The sequence below is a fragment of the Bufo bufo genome, chromosome 4, assembly GCF_905171765.1.
Source record: "Bufo bufo chromosome 4, aBufBuf1.1, whole genome shotgun sequence".
Lineage (NCBI taxonomy): Eukaryota > Metazoa > Chordata > Amphibia > Anura > Bufonidae > Bufo > Bufo bufo.
Genome location: NC_053392.1, coordinates 332,577,685 through 332,596,780, shown reverse-complemented (window position 1 = coordinate 332,596,780; position 19,096 = coordinate 332,577,685). Strand labels below are relative to the sequence as shown.

The following is a 19,096-nucleotide window of genomic DNA, read 5'->3' as shown; positions in this document are numbered from 1 at the left end:
CAAGAACTTGAAGGAAAGAGCTTAAATTCTTGTTAAGAAGGCTTCAGGGCGTCCAAGAAAGTCCAGCAAGCGCCAGGATCGTCTCCTAAAGAGGATTCAGCTGCGGGATCGGAGTGCCACAAGTGCAGAACTTGCTCAGGAATGGCAGCAGGCAGGTGTGAGCGCATCTGCACGCACAGTGAGGCGAAGACTTTAGGAAGATGGCCTGGTGTCAAGAAGGGCAGCAAAGAAGCCACTTCTCTCCAAAAAAAAACATCAGGGACAGATTGATCTTCTGCAGAAAGTATGGTGAATGGACTGCTGAGGACTGGGGCAAAGTCATATTCTCCGATGAAGACTCTTTCCGATTGTTTGGGGCATCTGGAAAAAGGCTTGTCCGGAGAAGAAAAGGTGAGCGCTACCATCAGTCCTGTGTCATGCCAACAGTAAAGCATCCTGAGACCATTCATGTGTGGGGTTGCTTCTCATCCAAGGGAGTGGGCTCACTCGCAATTTTGGCCAAAAACACAGCCATGAATAAAGAATGGTACCAAAACACCCTCCAACAGCAACTTCTTCCAACAATCCAACAACAGTTTGGTGAAGAACAATGCATTTTCCAAAAGTGATAACTAAGTGGCTCGGGGACCAAAACGTTGACATTTTGGGTCCATGGCCTTGAAACTCCCCAGATCTTAATCCCATTGAGAACTTGTGGTCAATCCTCAAGAGGCGGGTGGACAAACAAAAACCCACTAATTCTGACAAACTCCAAGAAGCGATTATGAAAGAATAGGTTGCTATCAGTCAGGAATTGGCCCAGAAGTTGATTGAGAGCATGCCCAGTCGAATTGCAGAGGTCCTGAAAAAGAAGGGCCAACACTGCAAATACTGACTCTTTGCATAAATGTCATGTAATTGTCGATAAAAGCCTTTGAAACGTATGAAGTGCATGTAATTATATTTCACTACATCACAGAAACAACTGAAACAAAGATCTAAAAGCAGTTTAGCAGCAAACTTTGTGAAAACTAATATTTGTGTCATTCTCAAAACTTTTGGCCACGACTGTATATCTTCCATGTACTTTATCATTTAGCTATAATAGCCTGCATGCAATGCGCTGCCTGTGCTGTTCATAGTGCGCCCTGCGCTGATGAATGGCAGGGAAAGTCTAAGGCATATTGGTACACCATAGACTTTATCCAGGGTGCGTGTGCCCACAGAGAGGGCACTGAGTGCCACTACTGGCACCCGTGCCATAGGTTTGCCACCACTGCTCTAGAATTATGTTATGGGAAGTACAACTTTGAACTAAAACTGAAATGTCAGGAGAGCTGACCAGCCCTCTTTAAAGGGAACCTGTCCTCTCTGAGAGCAGCACAGTTTACATGGCCTGGAGTTGATATTCATGAGATGCAGGCTCTCCTCAAGATGATTGACAGGTCTCTACTTAAAGCTGTGCATACAGAGAAACCTGGCCATCAGCAACTGGAAGGTGGAGGAGCCCACATCTCATGAATCTTATCAGACTCCTCGTTGCAGTGGGCTTCTTGATGGCCACTTAAGTAACAGGATAGTGTGGTGACAGTCTACTATCAGAGAAGGTAACATGAGGGACCTGGTTTCCATTCAGTTTGGAATTTACAATATTACAAAGTTGCATAATCATCTGAAATTAATGGAATTCACAAGGAGCAATCTAGATAAAAAACACAAGGCACTCAGGGGGATTTCAAATTCTTCATGTCTCCCTTGACACATGCTATGGCCGTAGAGTGGCTTGGAAGCCAAGTGTTTCATTCTATAGGTGTCTTTCTTGTGGATCCTGACTACCCAAACCCACCCCATAACAGAATTCAGTGAAGGAGGCACTGGATTCTTGACACTATCTCTTAGCGTCTGTCTGTTATATTTTCTGCTCAATTTATTTTCTCCAGTTTGTGTAATGATCAGATCGGTGGAGGTTCTACCGCTGAGACCCCCACCGATCACAAGAACGGGGTCCCCGTACCCCCTGTAACTCCCCTGAAAAGAGCAGAGCGGCCGGTCTCACATGTGCGCGGCTCCTCTATTCACTTGTATAGGAGTTCCAGAGATAGCCGGATACAGAGCTCAGCTATCTACGGAATTTCCATAGACATGAATTAAGCAGCCGTGCACATGTGCAACCGGCTGCTCCATTCTTTTAAGGGGAGCTGCAGAGGATACGGGACCTGCATTCTTAGCTGTAGGACCCCCACTGATCTGATCCTGTGGATAGGGGATATCTTCAACCATCCGGAATACCCCTTTAAATTCTCATTTCTACTTATCTGGGATGGTATTTTGGGGCTTTGGGACCAATTACTAGTGTTCTATAGAGTTCTAGACTCAAGTTGCAATGGTTTCAACATACAGTGGTCATTCAAGAACATTTTCACAGAATAGCAGAATTTAGGAGGATGATGTAAAGCAATGTTTTGTAAATTATTACCTGACAGGTATCTGATGGGAAAGAATCCTATAGCAAAGTGTTATACTGGGATAAGTCCACCATCATTAAATGGAATCTGTCACCAGATATATAAATTTGAATCCAACTTAAGCCACCTTACACTGCGTGATAATCGGGCAAATTATCTGGAACACCCACTCACGATAATTGACCCTTATAATCAATCAGTTGATGAACGAGCTAACGCTGATGGGCATCTTTCTTCAGGATAAAAGAAGCCCGATTATCCGCAGCACATTCCTGTGTCATCAGGAACGTGCTGCTAAAAATGAAAAGAACATAATGAGGGAGAAATGAATGTGTTCTCATCCATCAGCGTTCGCACTGCCCTAACATTGGGCAATGTAATAGCACCAAACATGGCGGTCTCCATCCCTGTACGGCATGTGCACCGAACACGCTGCCACAAGGCGTGGACTTCAAGACCAGGTGTGTCTTCCCTGCCTGTCCTTGTCAGTCACAGTGGTGGGAACACTGCAGGAAATGGAAAGGAGCAAGGCATCGGGGGCACTGGCGCAGCCTTCACTGCACCCAGGGGCTAATAGCAGAAAATAAAAACACTGATTTCTACACAGTGGGTCCACATGTTGAAATAGGACTAAGACCATTACAAAGATCACCATATTTAAGCCTCATGCACACATCCGTGGAACACGGACCGTGAGATACCGGCCTGGATTCCTGCTGAGTGCAGGAGCGCACGGCGTCATTGGTTGCTATGACGCCGTGCGCTTCGTGCCGCTGCTGCTGTACAGTAATACATTCGTATAGATAATACGAGTGTATTACTGTACAGCAGCGGGCGCACGGCGTCATAGCAACCAATGACTCCGTGCGCTCCTGCACTCAGCAGGAATCCAGGCCGGTATCTCACGGTCCATGTTCCACGGACGTGTGCATGAGGCTTTAGCCAACAGCTAAAACAGATCTACACATTTTCCAAATAATCTCCTTATATACACTTATATATACTGGCAATGTCCAGAGATCACTTGCATACATTTTGGGCCCTTAATTAAATTTTATGCAACAATATGCATTTTATACATATGTACATGTATAGTAGATTTATGTGTGTGACAGGCAAGATGGGAAGATTTTAGGATGTTTATCATCTAAAATATAAAATCCACCTTAAAAAGTAAAATCTTAAAATAAGCAGCTGAAGGGTTAACAATGCACCCCATCTTCATTTCATCAGTGAAGAACTGCCCTGTAGCTGTGATGATGAAAGTAACCATATGTCCATAATGTAGTTATGTCTTTGGTTTTATGAGGGGTAATTCTGTATACTTAATTTTTTTCATTTATTAAAGTTTATTTCTCTTTGGAATTTTATTTTATTTTTCTTGCTCGAGGAAAAAGGATGATATATGGCTTGCAGCAGAGAACATGGTTTGATCTGGTATGCAGTTGTGGGCAGTAACTTCAGTATGCAGCGTTACAATACTTTTTACACAGTAATAAGAATCATGCCTGACTCATGAAGAACTTTGTAATTTTATTTTTCACTTATGCCTTTGCAATTAACAGAATAGTACATAAATGTTTCCTTATGCCATTAGATCTGTATTTAAAACTGTTGCCTAAACTTGCCTTAAGTCAGGCAGACACAGTATAGGGCCCCTGAGCGAGGGCAGTGCATGGGTGATAAAAGCAAATAATATATAATATAAACATAACTGCTATATAAAAGAGAAAACATAACAGACAGATTATAATCTAATTCAACTGGCATCCATGTTCCTTCCAAAAATGGCAACATGTGTCGGCATGTATAAGAAGGAAGACTTTTGGAAAAGGCTTACTATTTAACTGCGCTGGGTTCCATATCTTAAGGGGTTATCCACAATTTTTTAATGGTCTCCCCTTCGTGTTAAGCATTTTAACAGTGATAATGTTAAAAATATTTCTACTGGGCCAGAGCTGTGTTCCCCGTTGTAATTACGTTGCAGGCACTTCCTAGATCGCGTGCCGTACATATGGCACATGATTCTATCCCAGTTACGACCCATGATGCATGTGGCTTGTGCCTGTGCAATCAGGCGGCCTCTGGCACTCACTTTTCAAAGCGCCCGTGGCTGCCTTAATGCACAGACGCAACCCACTTACATAGTGGATTGTAACCAGACTAGGATCAGGTGCCGAATGCATGACACGTAATCTAGGACTTGATCCATGTAATTACACCAGGGATGCAGCGCTGGCCTGATAGGAATATTTTCAACATTATAACTGTGTCTAATCACATGAAAAGACAACCATTAAAAAAAAAAATTGTGGATAACCCCTTTAAATATGTTCTCTAATTTCCTCAGAATTTTTTTCATCTGCTACTCTGGAAGTTTCTCCCATCTGCTCACAGGTTCTTTGGACCTCAGCCAGAGTGGCTATTCGGTTCTTGATCCTCTCTTACCAACGTCCTTCTCCGCCGATTACTTAGCTTGCCGGGGCGGCCAGCTCTTGGAAGGGTCCTGGTTTTTCCAAACTTCTTACGTTTAAGAATTATGGAGGCCACTGTGCTCTTGAGAACTTTCAATGTAGCAGAAATTTATTTGTACCCTTTCCCTGATCTGTGCCTCCACACCATCCTGTCTCTGAGCTCTACAGACAATTATTTTTCTCCTCATGGTTTTTGCTCTGATATGTATTGTCAGCTGCAAGATCTTATTGTCACGGCGCGGTGTGGGTAGTAAACTCCACACCGAACACAGGAGGGAAGGGAAAAGGTACTAGGCCTGGAAACAAGGGAAAGGGGAAAGGTCACCACCTAGAGAATCCCTAAACCGAGCCCTCAGTACTATCAGTATGAACTGACCTTGATGGTAGTAATGTTCATACGCAGGAACCTAGAGCCCTATCTGACCCTAAAGGGCCCTGGAAATAGTGTCAGGACAAAAGATGACCTGTTCCTTCCCAGCTAAAGGAACAGGAGACACCCTCAGGCCTAATACCAAAAGATAGAGGAATACAACAAACTAGAAAAAGGAAAGAGACACTTAACTCCGAAGTACGCGGACGAGCAGGAGAACCAAACACCATCAGTTCCACAACCAGAAGGGAGCTATCAACCGCATGATGGGTGAGACTACACTAAATAGAGGAGTTGGGATGACCACTTAAGCTACACCTGAGACAAGAGGTGTGGTCATAACCAGCAACAACACAGAAACAAGTGAAACCAAAGAGGCTGTCAGATCACATCACGTGCGGCCAGTCTCTTAGATCCTCTGACCCCTGTCACGGGAGACACTTATACAGACAAGGTGTGTCTTTCCAAATCATGTCCAATCAACTGAATTTAAGCCGAGGGAAACTTATTAAGGTGTAAAAACATCTCAAAAATGATCCAGAGATATGGGATATCCCTAGAGCTAAATTTCAAGCGTCATCGGAAAGAGTCAGAATTTTGTTCATGCGAAAATTTTGTTTCTCCGTCTTATAAGCTGCAAAAATTCTGTTTTTGCTTTCTCATTATAGGGTATTGAGTGTAGATTAACATAACAAAATGTGAAAAAAGTGAAATGGTCTGAAGACTTTCTGAATGCATTGTATATACAGTTTACAGGTGAAACTCGAAAAATTTGAATATCGTGCAAAGTTCATTTATTTCAGTAATGCAACTTAAAAGGTGAAACTAATATATGAGATAGACTTTTACATGCAAAGCGAGATATTTCAAGCCTTTATTTGTTATAATTTGGATGATTTTGGCTTACAGCTTATGAAAACCCCAAAGTCACAATGTTGAGGTACCCTTTGCTCAGGGGGTATGGATTAATTAGCTGACTAGAGTGTGACACTTTGAGCCTAGAATATTGAACTCCTTTTAAGTTGCATTACTGAAATAAATGAACTTTTGCACGATATTCTAATTTTTCAAGTTTCACCTGTATATGTGGAGCGTGGTTGTTTCATTGACTGGCGCATTGTGTACCACCATGTCAGAGACTCTTCAGCAGATAATATTATGGAAATCTGCCATGAGTATCCGAATGGGGTCAGCTGCGAAAAAAACTATCCATTCTGATGGTGACTGGGGCTCTCACATGTTGGATCCCCTATTAGTATGCCATCAGTTTATGAGATGGAAATGCTCCTTGAACCTAATAACTTTGCTTATTTACATAGCTATGTGTGACTCCTTGTAAAAAATCTGTCACATCGTGAAAGCTTGTTCCATCAGATTCGGTGTCTATTACCATACTAACATTGGGTGTCCAGTTTCTAATCTTTATCTAAACAATATTAACAACCGGTCAGAAGGTTGGATGAAGGGTACTTTCACACTAGCGTTTTTCTTTTCCGGCATAGAGTTCCGTCCTAGGGGCTCTATACCGGAAAAGAACTGATCAGTTTTATCCCCATGCATTCTGAATGGAGAGCATTCTGTTAAGGCCTCATGCACACGACCGTTGTTGTTTTCCGTTCCACAAAATGGGGTTCCGTTGTTCCGATCAGTTTCCGTTTTTGTTTCCGTGTGTCTTCCTTTATTTTTGGAGGACCACCAGACATAAAGGAAAGTAAAAAAAAACTATAAGACAAGTTTGCCATGCAAATGATAGGAAAAAAAAACGGCCACGGATGACAATCTTGTGTGCCTCCGTGTTTTTTAGCGGTCCCATTGACTTGAATAGGTCCGCAAACCGATTTCCGCGAAAATAATAGGTTAGGTTATATTTTGGACTGGAACCACGGATCACGGACGCGGATGGCAAACGGTGCATTAGCCGAGTTTTCAACAGACCCATTGAAAGTCAATGGGTCCGCAGAAAATCACGAAAAACGGCACAACGTACACGGAATAAAACAACGGTCGTGTGCATGAGGCCTTAGGATGCATCAGGATGTCTTCAATTCAGTCTTTTTGACTGTTCAGAACGGAGATAATACTGCAGCATGCTACGGTTTTATCTCCGGCCCAAAAAACTGAACATATGCCTGAATTTTTTTCCATAGGGAATGTATTAGTGCCGCATTAAAAATACCGCAATGCTGGATCCGTCCTTCTGCATGCGCAGACCTTAAAAAATTGAAGAAAAAAATAAATAATAGAAACGGATCCGTTTATCCGTATGACAAACGGACAGACGGATCCGTTCTTGCAATGCATTTGTGAGACGGATCCGCATCTCGATCCGTCTACAAATGCTGTCCGTTTGCATGCAGATTGCTGGATTACTCTGCCACAAGTGTGAAAGTAGCCTTACTGATGGTTTTTATTTGACAGGATTTTTTCAATTAATAACGATTACCCAAAATTATTGAAATCATTTGATCGAAAATGCCTTCAAGACATAACTTTTCTTCCACTGGAACATTGCAGTCAACATACTGAAAACTCTCACACGTGTTGTTCATGTGTGTCTTCTCCTCATTGTAAAGGTCATGATCACTGTCTTTTGTGTTCTTACAATATCTTTCATATGGTGGCAGAAACAATTAGAGACTCTTCTGGTTTATATTATGAAAACCTGAATTTTTTAATATTACACTATTTTCCCAAACACATTGCAAAATAGTTCTTCATTGTGGTGCCATATAACAAGGCACCCTCTTGTTAAATATGCTATTTGCCTTTGCTTGTGGCATAGGTATATCTGGATTGTGTCTCCACGGTCAGGTCAGATCCATGACACCACCTGGTCATTTGCCCTTTCTGTATTTTTTTGCAGTTAGGGTACTTTCACACTCGCGGCAGAGGATTGAAGCAGGCAGTTCCGTCGCCAGAACTGCCTGCCGGATCCGGCAATCCGGACGCAAACTGATGGCATTTGTCAGTCGGATCTGGATGCGGATCCGTCTGACAAATGCATTGAAATACCGGATCCGTCTCTCTGGTGTCATCCGTAAAAACGGATCCGGTATTAATTTTTTTGCATTTTTAAAGGTCTGCACATGCGCAGACCGGAAAGCCGGATCTGTTTTGCCAGGACACTTAATGCCCGATCCGGCACTAATACACCTCAATATAAATTAATGCCAGATCCGGCTTTCCGGCAAGTGATCAGTATTTTTGGCCGGAGAGAAAACTGCAGCCTGCTGCGGTATTTTCTCTGTCCAAAAAAAATGGTAAGAGGGACTGAACTGATGCATCCTGAACGGAATGCTCTCCATTCAGAATGCATTAGGATAAAACTGATATTTCCAATATTCAGCCCCTAGGACGGAACTCCATACCGGAAAACAAAAACGCTAGTGTGAAAGTGCCCTTATATGTTTGGTTAGTGTATTTAACAAGATTCCAAAATGTAACTTACTTACTAGTTATGAGGATCAACTATATTTAAATTAATGATTTCTGTGAAATATGATCTGAACACTGGAATGTGTTAATAATTAATAACACCAAAATAAGTAAATCCCTCTTAAACTGGGACTGGGAAGGTCGTTTTTCTATTCACTTATTTCCCTAAACCACTTTGGAACTGGCACCATTGTTACCCTTTTTCCCCGAAAATAAGACAGTGTCTTATATAAATTTTTGCTCCCAAAGATGCGCTAGGTCTTGTTTTCAGTGATGTCTTATTTTTCCATGACACAGGGGGATCAGAGGGGGGAATCTAAATGACACAGGAGAATCAGAGGGGGGATTACCATTTTAGTACCCTTTTCTGATCCTCCTGTGTCATTTTGATTCCCCCCTCTGATCCCCCTGTGTCATTTTAAGTGACTCCCCTCCCCTGTACCAGCTGACAGTGGATTATTTAGTCTCAACTCACCTTAACCAGACATCCCCCACCACTTTATCAGACATTCCCCCCCCCCCCACCTCAGTCACCCCTTTGTGTCCGTGCCGGCCAGATTCCACATAATGTGCCCGACTCCTGCCCTGCGCGACTCACTCACTGTCTAATTGTGAGTCAGCCAGACTCCGTCAGGGCAGAGCGAGCAGCAGGCGGCAGCTTGTCCTGGCTGCGGCGCGGGCTCTCTGATTTAAAGAGACCTCGCACTGCCTGAACAGCTCTGGCTGCGCTGCGGCCAATCAGTGAGCTGCGCGGCGGCGCCCGCCGCTACGGTCCAGAGGAGTCAGACTCCTTACAGTAGCTTCGGGGGCCTTATATTCCGGGGGGGCCTTATTATCGGGGAGGTCTTATTTTCGGTGGGATGCCTTATATTACATCGAGAGGCAAAACTGGAAGTAGGTCTTATTTTCGGGGAAACATGCTAGTTGTGGTTCTGGAGAAGAAATGCTTCCAAGCGGGGCTTCATACACACCGTATTTTTGGTGAACGTTTAAAATAATACCTTTTTACAAAACGCCATTTATGAATTTCACAAAATTCTGTATGGATTATAGAGCATTTTCAAATGTGTATCATGCCATATATGTTGCATATATTTTTCTGGAATTTGCCATGTATTGCACCCTGTGCAACGCATGTGGATTTTGCCATGAATTAGGTGTGATATCCGCAGCAGAAGTTTTCTGCCATTCTAAACATACCCTTAAAGGGATTCTGTCATGAGATTTTAGCCCTATAACCTAAACATATGCCCATGTCCGTACTAATAACATGAATCCTAAGGTGGCCTTATTAAACCTGTTTTTGGCTCTATTAGCCCAAAAAACAGGTTTTTATAACCTGTCAATCACCTACCTAAGGTGCCCAAGGGGACGTCCGTTAATACAGGGTGCCTGGCTGCACCCATCACCGTCTGGTGCCCAGCGCCGCCCTCCCTGTCTACAGTGCCGCCTTCCTCACCTCATCGCCGCCTCCGCAATACTCCCGTCCCTCTGCAGATCCCGCACGTGCGCACTAGGCTCAGCCTGATGCTGCTGCCAGGAGTCCGCACGGGCGCATCAATCTGAGCCTAGTGCACACATGCGGGATCTGGCAGAGGGACGGGAGGATTGTGAAGGCGGCACTGTAGACACTGTAGAAGGCGGCACTTAAGACAGGGAAGGCGGTGCTGGGCACCTGATGGCGATAGGTGCGGCCGTGCACCCTGTATTAACGGACATCCCCTTGGGCACCTTAGGTAGGTGATTGACAGGTTATAAAAACCTGTTTTTTGGGCTAATAGAGCCACAAGCAGGTTTAATAAGGCCAGCTTAGGATTCATGTTATTAGTACGGACATGGGCATATGTTTAGGTTATAAGGGTAAAATCTCATGCACAGATTCCCTTCCCATAATGAGCACTGATTGGCCATACATTGTAGCTTAATTTAAAGGGGTTGTCCAGTTTTCTGATATTAATGATCTATCATCAGGATAGGTAATCAATATCAGATTGTCGGGGTCTGAATCCTAGCACGCCCACTGATCAGCTGTTTGAAGGGGACACAGCACACATGAGAGCGCTGCGTCCTCTTCCATGTTTACCTGTACAACGTCGACCTTGTAGAGGTGATGCAGTGTAATTACAGCTTTTTCTTCCTATTGGAATTAAAGGGACAAAAAAAGCTGGAATTATACTGCAGTGCCGCTTCAATTTCGATGGCTTACAGGTAAACATTGAAGAGGATGCCATTAATGCACAAGCACTGTGACCCATTCTAACAACTGATTGGCGGGGGTGCTTGGAGTCGGACACCCAGCCAATGTGATATTGATGACCTATCCTGAGGATAGATAATATCAGAAAACCATACAACCCCTTCAAACAAAGCAATCATTGTGCATGCAAAATGTATGGAGATGAATGATCTTTAATAGGATAGCTTATCCCCCATTCACTTTGCAGATTCCATCAGTAAAAACATACAAAAAAAGTCCTGCATGCTGAAAAAAAAGCAGACACCCGAAACCAAACTGACCCGATTATAGTCAATGGGATCCTTTTGGCTGTTTGTTACAGTTGTGTTGCAGCACACACTTTGGCAGAGCAACGGAAATGACTAGCGCAGATATGAACCTAGCCTTAGCAATATAACTTTACTTACCTAAATGGTAAAACACTCGGTAACACTGACATGGAAAAGGATTTAGGAATTTTAATAAACAGCAAACTAAGCTGCAAAAAACAGTGTCAGGCAGCTGCTGCCAGGGCCAATAAGATAATGGGTTGCATCAGAAGGGGCATAGATGCCCGTGATGAGAACAAATTCCTACTACTTTACAAATCACTAGTCAGACAACACATGGAGTACTGTGTACAGTTATGGGCTCCTGTGAACAAGACATACATAGAGCTGGAGAGGGTCCAGAGGAGGGCAACTAAAGTAATAACTGGAATGGGGCAACTACAGTACCCAGAAAGATTATCAAAATTAGGGTTATTCACTTTAGAAAAAAGACGACTGAGGGGAGATCTAATTACTATGTATAAATATATCAGGGGTCAGTACAGAGATCTCTCCCATCATCTATTTATCCCCAGGACTGTGACGAGGGGACATCCTCTTCGTCTGGAGGAAAGAAGGTTTGTACAAACATAGAAGAGGATTCTTTATGGTAAGAGCAGTGAGACTATGGAAATCTCTGCCTGAGGAGGTGGCGATGGTGAGTACAATAAAGGAATTCAAGAGGGGCCTGGATGTATTTCTGGAGTGTAATAATATTACAGGCTATAGCTACTAGAGAGGGGTCGTTGATCCAGGGAGTAATTCTGATTGGAGTCGGGAAGGAATTTTTGTATTCCCCTAAAGTGGTGAAAATTGGCTTCTACCTCACAGGTTTTTTTTTTGCCTTCCTCTGGATCAACTTGCAGGATGACAGGCCGAACTGGATGGACAAATGTCTTTTTTCGGCCTTATGTACTATGTTACTAAGTTAAATAACGTACAAGTAGACACAAAAAGCCTTCCCAACTCTCTCGATGCCTGTCACTGTAGTGTGTTGTACTACATGCACCGTCCTATCCCTTCATACTCAGAGTGGTGTGCAAGATCTGGGATCACCTACACTGAGTGTAAAACGCCTAAAGAACAAACCGCATGTTAATAAGTGAAACAAATAAAAATCTAAGCAATTTCTCTTTAATTTTCAATGTAAAAACAGTTGTTCGCCGACCTTTCTATGATTTGCCAATTGTTTATTTTCCTTGCTCCAGCAGACAATGTAGAACACCTGCAAATGTTAATGTATTGTTGGGATGTGTTATTTCCTAACCATCTAATATTGTACCTTTTTTCCAGGCTGACCGTGTTTTTGTTTTATTATGTCATATACTTATTGTACGTTGCATGTCCTGCTAGGATTACTGATGTAAGCCTTCACTCCCTTTAAATCACCCGGTAAACAGTATAATTAGAGGGCTCGTTAGAAGGTAAACACCTCCGAATTGGTTCTTTCCTTTCTAACAGGTGGTTATTGTTTATGGTACCCTTTTGTAGCACTCGTGGAAGTCTCCCTCATATACCTGGTCGTATGTGCTGTCACTTCATTTAGTCTAGGCAAGTAGCAGAACTAGGTTAAACTCGAAACTGAGACCCCTTTCACACCATGTTTTTTTAACTCTTGACTGTACGTGTAATTTGTGGTTGATAACTTTTCCCACACCATTTCTATTTTGTTTAAAGTGTATATCCGTTTACAATCGCAAATTACTCTACAGAAAAAGTTTTACACTAGCTCTTCTAGTAAAGAATGTCATCTTTGGAGATTGAACCTTTCGTTTTAGTACTTCTTTGTCTATGAAGAAAACTACGGGAACAGCTTTTCACCACATTTTTTTCTGAACCAAAGTGTAACAATGGATCCCGCTTTGATCAGATCGCTGAGATGTCCTAGTGATGCAGTCTATATATATCTATGCCATCAGGTGGTTTGGGGGATCCGTTTTTTACATCAGTGCAGGTTCCATTAATGGGACCCCCATCTATCAGAAATGTATGACATATCTACAGCTGGAAATAATTCCTTAAATGTTTAAAAGGGCCTGCCTAGTCTTTGAGTTAATTATCATTCTCCTGCTAGCCCTAGAAGAAGTTGATTGAAATTAGACCCATTAACATGGCAGTTATCAGGAGCGATCCGTTAGCTCCCAAGAACTGTCTGCTCGTCAGAGGACCTGTGAATTGTATGAGGACGAGCTAGCTATTGCTGCTGTGATCGCTTGTCCCTATACAGATTTGTTGTTTCCTGCAAGCAGATCACTGTTGGGATAGGTCAATCTGCTGCCCAGAAACAAAGCTTTAGGTGTCAGCATCAACAATGCTTTCACATTGCGATTGAGCGTTTGCTTGTTCATCAGATGATGGGCTGCACCTTTACATGGGCCAGTTATTGGGGAGACAAATGCTGGAAATTCAAATTTCCCTCAATATCATGACTGTACAGTACCACCAAAATGTCCCTGTGGATAATGGGACAAATGGCAATTGAAGTTATTCCATTATTTTTCGGGAACTGACAAAACTGAATTTTTCTGGTAGAAAATCAGATCACTGGCAGAAATATTTTCCCCAAGCTAATTTTATACAGTGAAGGAATTCATAGATATTTACATTTGTGATCAGTGGTGAGTCAAGTAGTCATTTTTGCACTATATCAAGTTAGGCTACTTTCACACTGGCGTTTTGGCTTTCCGTTTGTGAGATCCGTTCAGGGCTCTCACAATCGGTCCAAAACAGATCAGTTTTGCCCTAATGCATTCTAAATGGAAAAGCATCCGCTCAGAATGCATCAGTTTGCCTCCGTTCAGTCACCATTCCGCTTTGGAAGCGGACACCAAAACGCTGCTTGCAGCGTTTTTCTGTCCGCCTGACGAAGCAGAGCCAAACGGATCCGTCCTGGCACTGCAAGTCAATGGGGACGGATCCGTTTTCTCTGACACAATAGAAAGCGTCATGGCTATAATAGACATAATTCAACCGGATCCGTTTATGACAGATGCATGCGGTTGTATTATTGTAACGGAAGCGTTTTTGCAGATCCATGACGGATCCTCAAAAAAACTCTGGTGTGAAAGTAGCCTAAGTCTATGTCAGGGTGGTCTTGCCATATTAAACTTTATATAAGGCTTTTATGACTATAGACACTTATGGTATATTCCTATCATATGGCATAAATGTCTGCGTTCCACATACAGTATATGGAGTACAGGAGTCCACTGAGCTCTGTCCTGTCTTTGAGATGGCCATTCGTTTACTTGGTTATTCTCTCCCATAGACCTTTACAGCTGAGGTGTGATGTGGGGAGAGGAACCCCCATTCTCGTGATAAGTGAATGTTCAAGGGAGGGAACCTGCACCTAACAGACACTTATGTCATGTAGAAAATCCATAATTCTTTATAGCTAGAATACCGCTTTATATGGCTGTGGGTGGATACAGAGTTCTAAACTGCCCCTGGAAGTGAAATTTGCTGGAGGAGGGGAAATGTTATGGAGGTATTTTCCCACTAAAGTTTAAGGTTAATGTTACAGCATACAAACACATGTTAGACAATGATGTGCTTCTGTCACAGTTTCCCCTTTGCAAAGAAAGAAGTCCATAAAGTTTGTGTGGAGAGGCCTGACCAGAGCTCTATATTGGAACACCGATGGTGAGCCACATCTTCTCAACAGCATCGGTGCTGATCTCACAAATATTCTGCTGGATGAGAACTAATTCCCATAGACACACTTACAGAAGAGTAGAAGCTCATATGACAAGCCACATCTATGTGACCTTGGAATTTTTTTCCCCCTTCTGTATAGAAAAGTGCAGCCAATGAAAAATAAAAGTATACCACCCTGTATCTTTTTTTTTTTTTTATATCATGTGGGCATTGGCCAATGCATTAAAGTGACCTAGAACTCCAGTGTTTCCTTTCAGTGGACACATAAACTGCATTTGTTTACATTTAGTGCAAAATACCTAAAATGTCAGAATCATATCCATAAAGACAACAACAAAAATACCAAAACCTGGAAGTAAATTCACTACTACGCTAAAATGTGCATGTATGTCCTTTCCTTTATTTTGACTACTACAAAACACATGTTGCAAGAACCGAAATAATCATGTATTAAACAAAAAAATGTTTTAAATAGTTCTGACTTGATATACCAGTTAGTCACGGCATTAAACTTGTATTTGTGTGTAATTAGCCTGTAATTAAGTGCGTTACTTCCTTTTGCGTGAAGTGTAAAGTCTCTGGGTGTAAGTTTTTGTATACAAGACAAGGAGATTATGATCACAGTATCTGAGTACTTTTGTGCTGTATTCTAGCCAGCATCCAGTTTAGAGCCAAGATGTAATGCCTGGGATTCAATCTACAGACATTGTGTGGCCGTTTATTTGTATCGCTGACATATGCCATTCCTATTCTATCCGACTTCTCCTTTGCATTGCCCTGTAGAGAATAGACATGTTTTACTGACGTGTTTGGAACAACAATGATAGGCAAGTCTTGTCTGAAGTTTTCAAACGTGTTTCGATTTTCATTGCAATCTATTCTTTTTCAGTCTCAGTATATGATGTACAAGGAAGCAATTTAGTGATTATGTTATTATCGAGGTGGAGCAAACAAGTGCCAGTAACTACCGCTCCACCTCAGCTTCCCTTTCTATATACTTTACTATATGTATTATCTTCTTTCACCAGCTGGCTTACCCAAGTAGCCTTTTGTTATTGGTTATGTATAGTACTGTGAGGAAAACAGGAAGGAACATGTTGGAAAGGTAAATCTGAAAAATGGCAGTACAATAGCGGTACACATGGAACTGCCTACACAAGAATAAGTGGATTGGCCTCCCGCAGCAAGATCTAGATCTCGTAATTGGTTGCTGTGGGCAGCTGCTCCACTTTTTTCCTAGCGCTAGTTTTAATAACTGTCCTCAGTGTCTGCATGCAGCTAGAGTTTTGTGGCATTAATTCTCTCTCTCCAACTATATTTACAGGCAATCAGTGAGCGTCCTTTTGTGCAAAAGCTATTTCGGCCAGTTGCCAATGATGGAAAGCCTCATACGCTTGGTGATTTAATAAAGGAAGTTTGTCCTGCAGCAGTTACACCTGAAGGTACAAGTTTAGACAATCCTCTAACACTGAGGGTACATTCACACGTGGTGAATAAGTCCCAGATTTGTGCGGCAAATTCACAGCGTTGCCCAGTAGCGGCAAATTGGATGAGATTTTAAGAACTCTCATCCCCCCCGCCGCACAAAAAATCAACAGCGTAAATTGACCTGCAGTATGTCCATTTATGCTGTAGATCTCCACCAGGGATTTCACCCTTTAAAATGGAGAGGATGAAATTCATAGCCACTTCCGCAGCAAAATGCATTCTGCGGATCTGCTGCAAAATCAGCAACAGACTTTTCCGCTGTATTTTCCATCCCGTGTGGACGTACCCAATTACAATTGGAAATTTTTTGCATAGTTACTTTCATGTCTATCTGTATTTCTATACTTTTGCTTTTATAGAGCATATACATATAGAGCATTACAGAAGATGAAAATACAGTGCTCTATGTGAAATGGCCATAAATAACAAGTATTGTAGACCCGAAGGAAGAAGATTTACCTAGTAGAGTTTATGGTATTAACTGTATGATGCATATATTGAATTAAAGGGCACCTTTATAGAGTTAGTTAATGCCCTGATTTTTTTTATTTTCCTTAGAGAAAGCAATATGCTCTAAGTATACTCCCTACTTTAGACCAGACAACCTGCACCAGGTCGAGCACAATTGTTCATGTTTAGAACAGAAGGCACAACTCTATGTCAGATCCATCTCATGATTCCCACCACCTGCACATATATGGACCCCATTGACTCAGTTGCTATTGTTACCCTTCGAAATCACAGAATCTGTGACATTTCTCCGTCCCAGACATGAACATACAGTAGTCTAATAGATGCAGATGTAAGTAAGGGTCCTGTCTCCATAAACTTTTATTATTGCGCACCTATTATTTTTTATTACTTTTAATTTTCAACTTGTGGTAAAGTTAATTAAATAGAGATTATTATTAGTTGAGCATGATCCTAGAAAGTGGAGTCCCCGCTTGTTTTTGCAAGGGAAGTAGTTACCTGTTCAAAGCATTGAGTGTACCTCTCCTTGAAGAATATGGTCACATTAAAGGGGTTGTTCAGGTTTGGAGAGCCCTTCTTCTCCCAACCCCATGATTCCAGACATCCATACTTTCCAGCTCCTTGACGCTGGGTTCCGGCTCCTTAGGTTGTTCAGGTTTGGAGGCCTTTCAGTCTGGCTCCCCCCCACACACACGTCTTCCAACATGCAGAGTGAAGAATACCTGCTCCCCACCGCTGGCTTCTGGCTTCTTTTGTACTCTGCTGCCACTGACACACTCCGATCCCGGGTTGCCAACCAGAATTCTTCTTTATTTCTGCACAACTTGTCCCAAAATCACGGACATCCAACATTTTTTTTATGGACAAATCAGAAAACATAATAAACAATAAAGATTATAAGTAATGCATGTCTATTGCTCAATATACTGTATAGATAAGAACTTGTTACCAGCATTTACTGTGAGCTGTAAAATAATGATAATCAACACCAAAATAATCTAGTCAAGTGCCACCAGCTTGAAAAAAATCCCGGACACCTCTTTTTTTTTTCACGGGCACAGGAAAAAAGTCACCTATTTTTACGGACTATCCAGAATCTGTTCTGATTCCGCTTGTCAACATCCAGTTTGATTTGGGGAGGGTTCACATGTGCCACTGCAGCCAATGACTTGCTGCAGCAGTCACGTTTCCCTCACATTAAAGGGGTTATCCAATTACTCAAAACTCCCCCCACATCTGCCGGGCCCTTCACCGGTAACATACTTACCCCGCTCTCGGCACCGCTCCTGGTCCCCACACCGCCGCTGCTGCTTCTCCCTGCACATGGATGTTGTTGGGGGAGGAAGGGCAGCCAATGGCAGGTGGGGACGAGCCCCCTAGCGTCACCCACGATGCTTTAAGGAAAATAGACTTTCTGATAGGCTGCTTCAAGTACTTAATATGTATACATTGCTTAGTATCTGAGGTGCATGCTTCTTGTAGTGTAAAATCAAAGTCTCTTAAAAACAATCTGTTCACCCTTTATTTACGCTCTTTAAGTATCACTTGGTATGGCAGCACGCATAGAGGAGGGGTAATGAGTGAGTGCCTGTGAAGACACCTGTCTGGGGTCTGACATAAGGGAAACCACAGACACTTAGGCATCTAAAGCTTACAAAACATTGAAACTTTATAGAAGAAAGCAATGTGCAGGGGATAAAGCTTGGCTTTTCTTGTCAATAATTGACAGGCTATAGGGGTGGAGCAAAGGAGAAGTAAAACAGAGACAAGGTACCTGCAGATTCATGTGTATGAAAAGGCAGCTATTATAGACGTCTCTTTGAAGATTTAGAACAGGTAAGATATTACTCTTTGGCAGATGAAAGAAGGCTTTTATTATCCGCTCTGTTTGAAGATCTGAATATTATCACCTCCTTTAATTTCTTGCCTAGCAGTGGCCCTCTTTTGTTTTGTATGTGTTTAATCTCTCATGTGTTACTATGTTTAGTACATAAGTAAAAGGATTGTAATTAACCATTTTCCTGGGTGGCTTATTGGATATTATACCTAAAGAACAATCATGAGTAAATGTGGAATCTATTTATAAAGTTATTAAAACAGTTTTGTTTTTTCCTATACTTCTAGACAAACCAGTAGGGGTTCAGCTTTCCAAGAATCCTGAACAATAGATCTGTCTTTTTCTGTAGTTAATTATTGGTGCAAAGGCACAGGAA

General features: G+C 42.3%; 1 protein-coding gene across 2 annotated transcripts in view; it reads left to right on the top strand.

Annotated features, from left to right (window-relative positions):
• Window positions 1-19,096, top strand: part of ATG5 (autophagy related 5) — a 195,267-nt gene that overhangs the window by 135,940 nt on the left and 40,231 nt on the right. For both annotated transcript variants that reach the window (XM_040428821.1, XM_040428822.1), the window contains exon 7: window positions 16,249-16,366. In XM_040428821.1, the coding sequence (XP_040284755.1) occupies window positions 16,249-16,366 (118 nt within the window). The remainder of the gene's footprint in view (window positions 1-16,248; window positions 16,367-19,096) is intronic.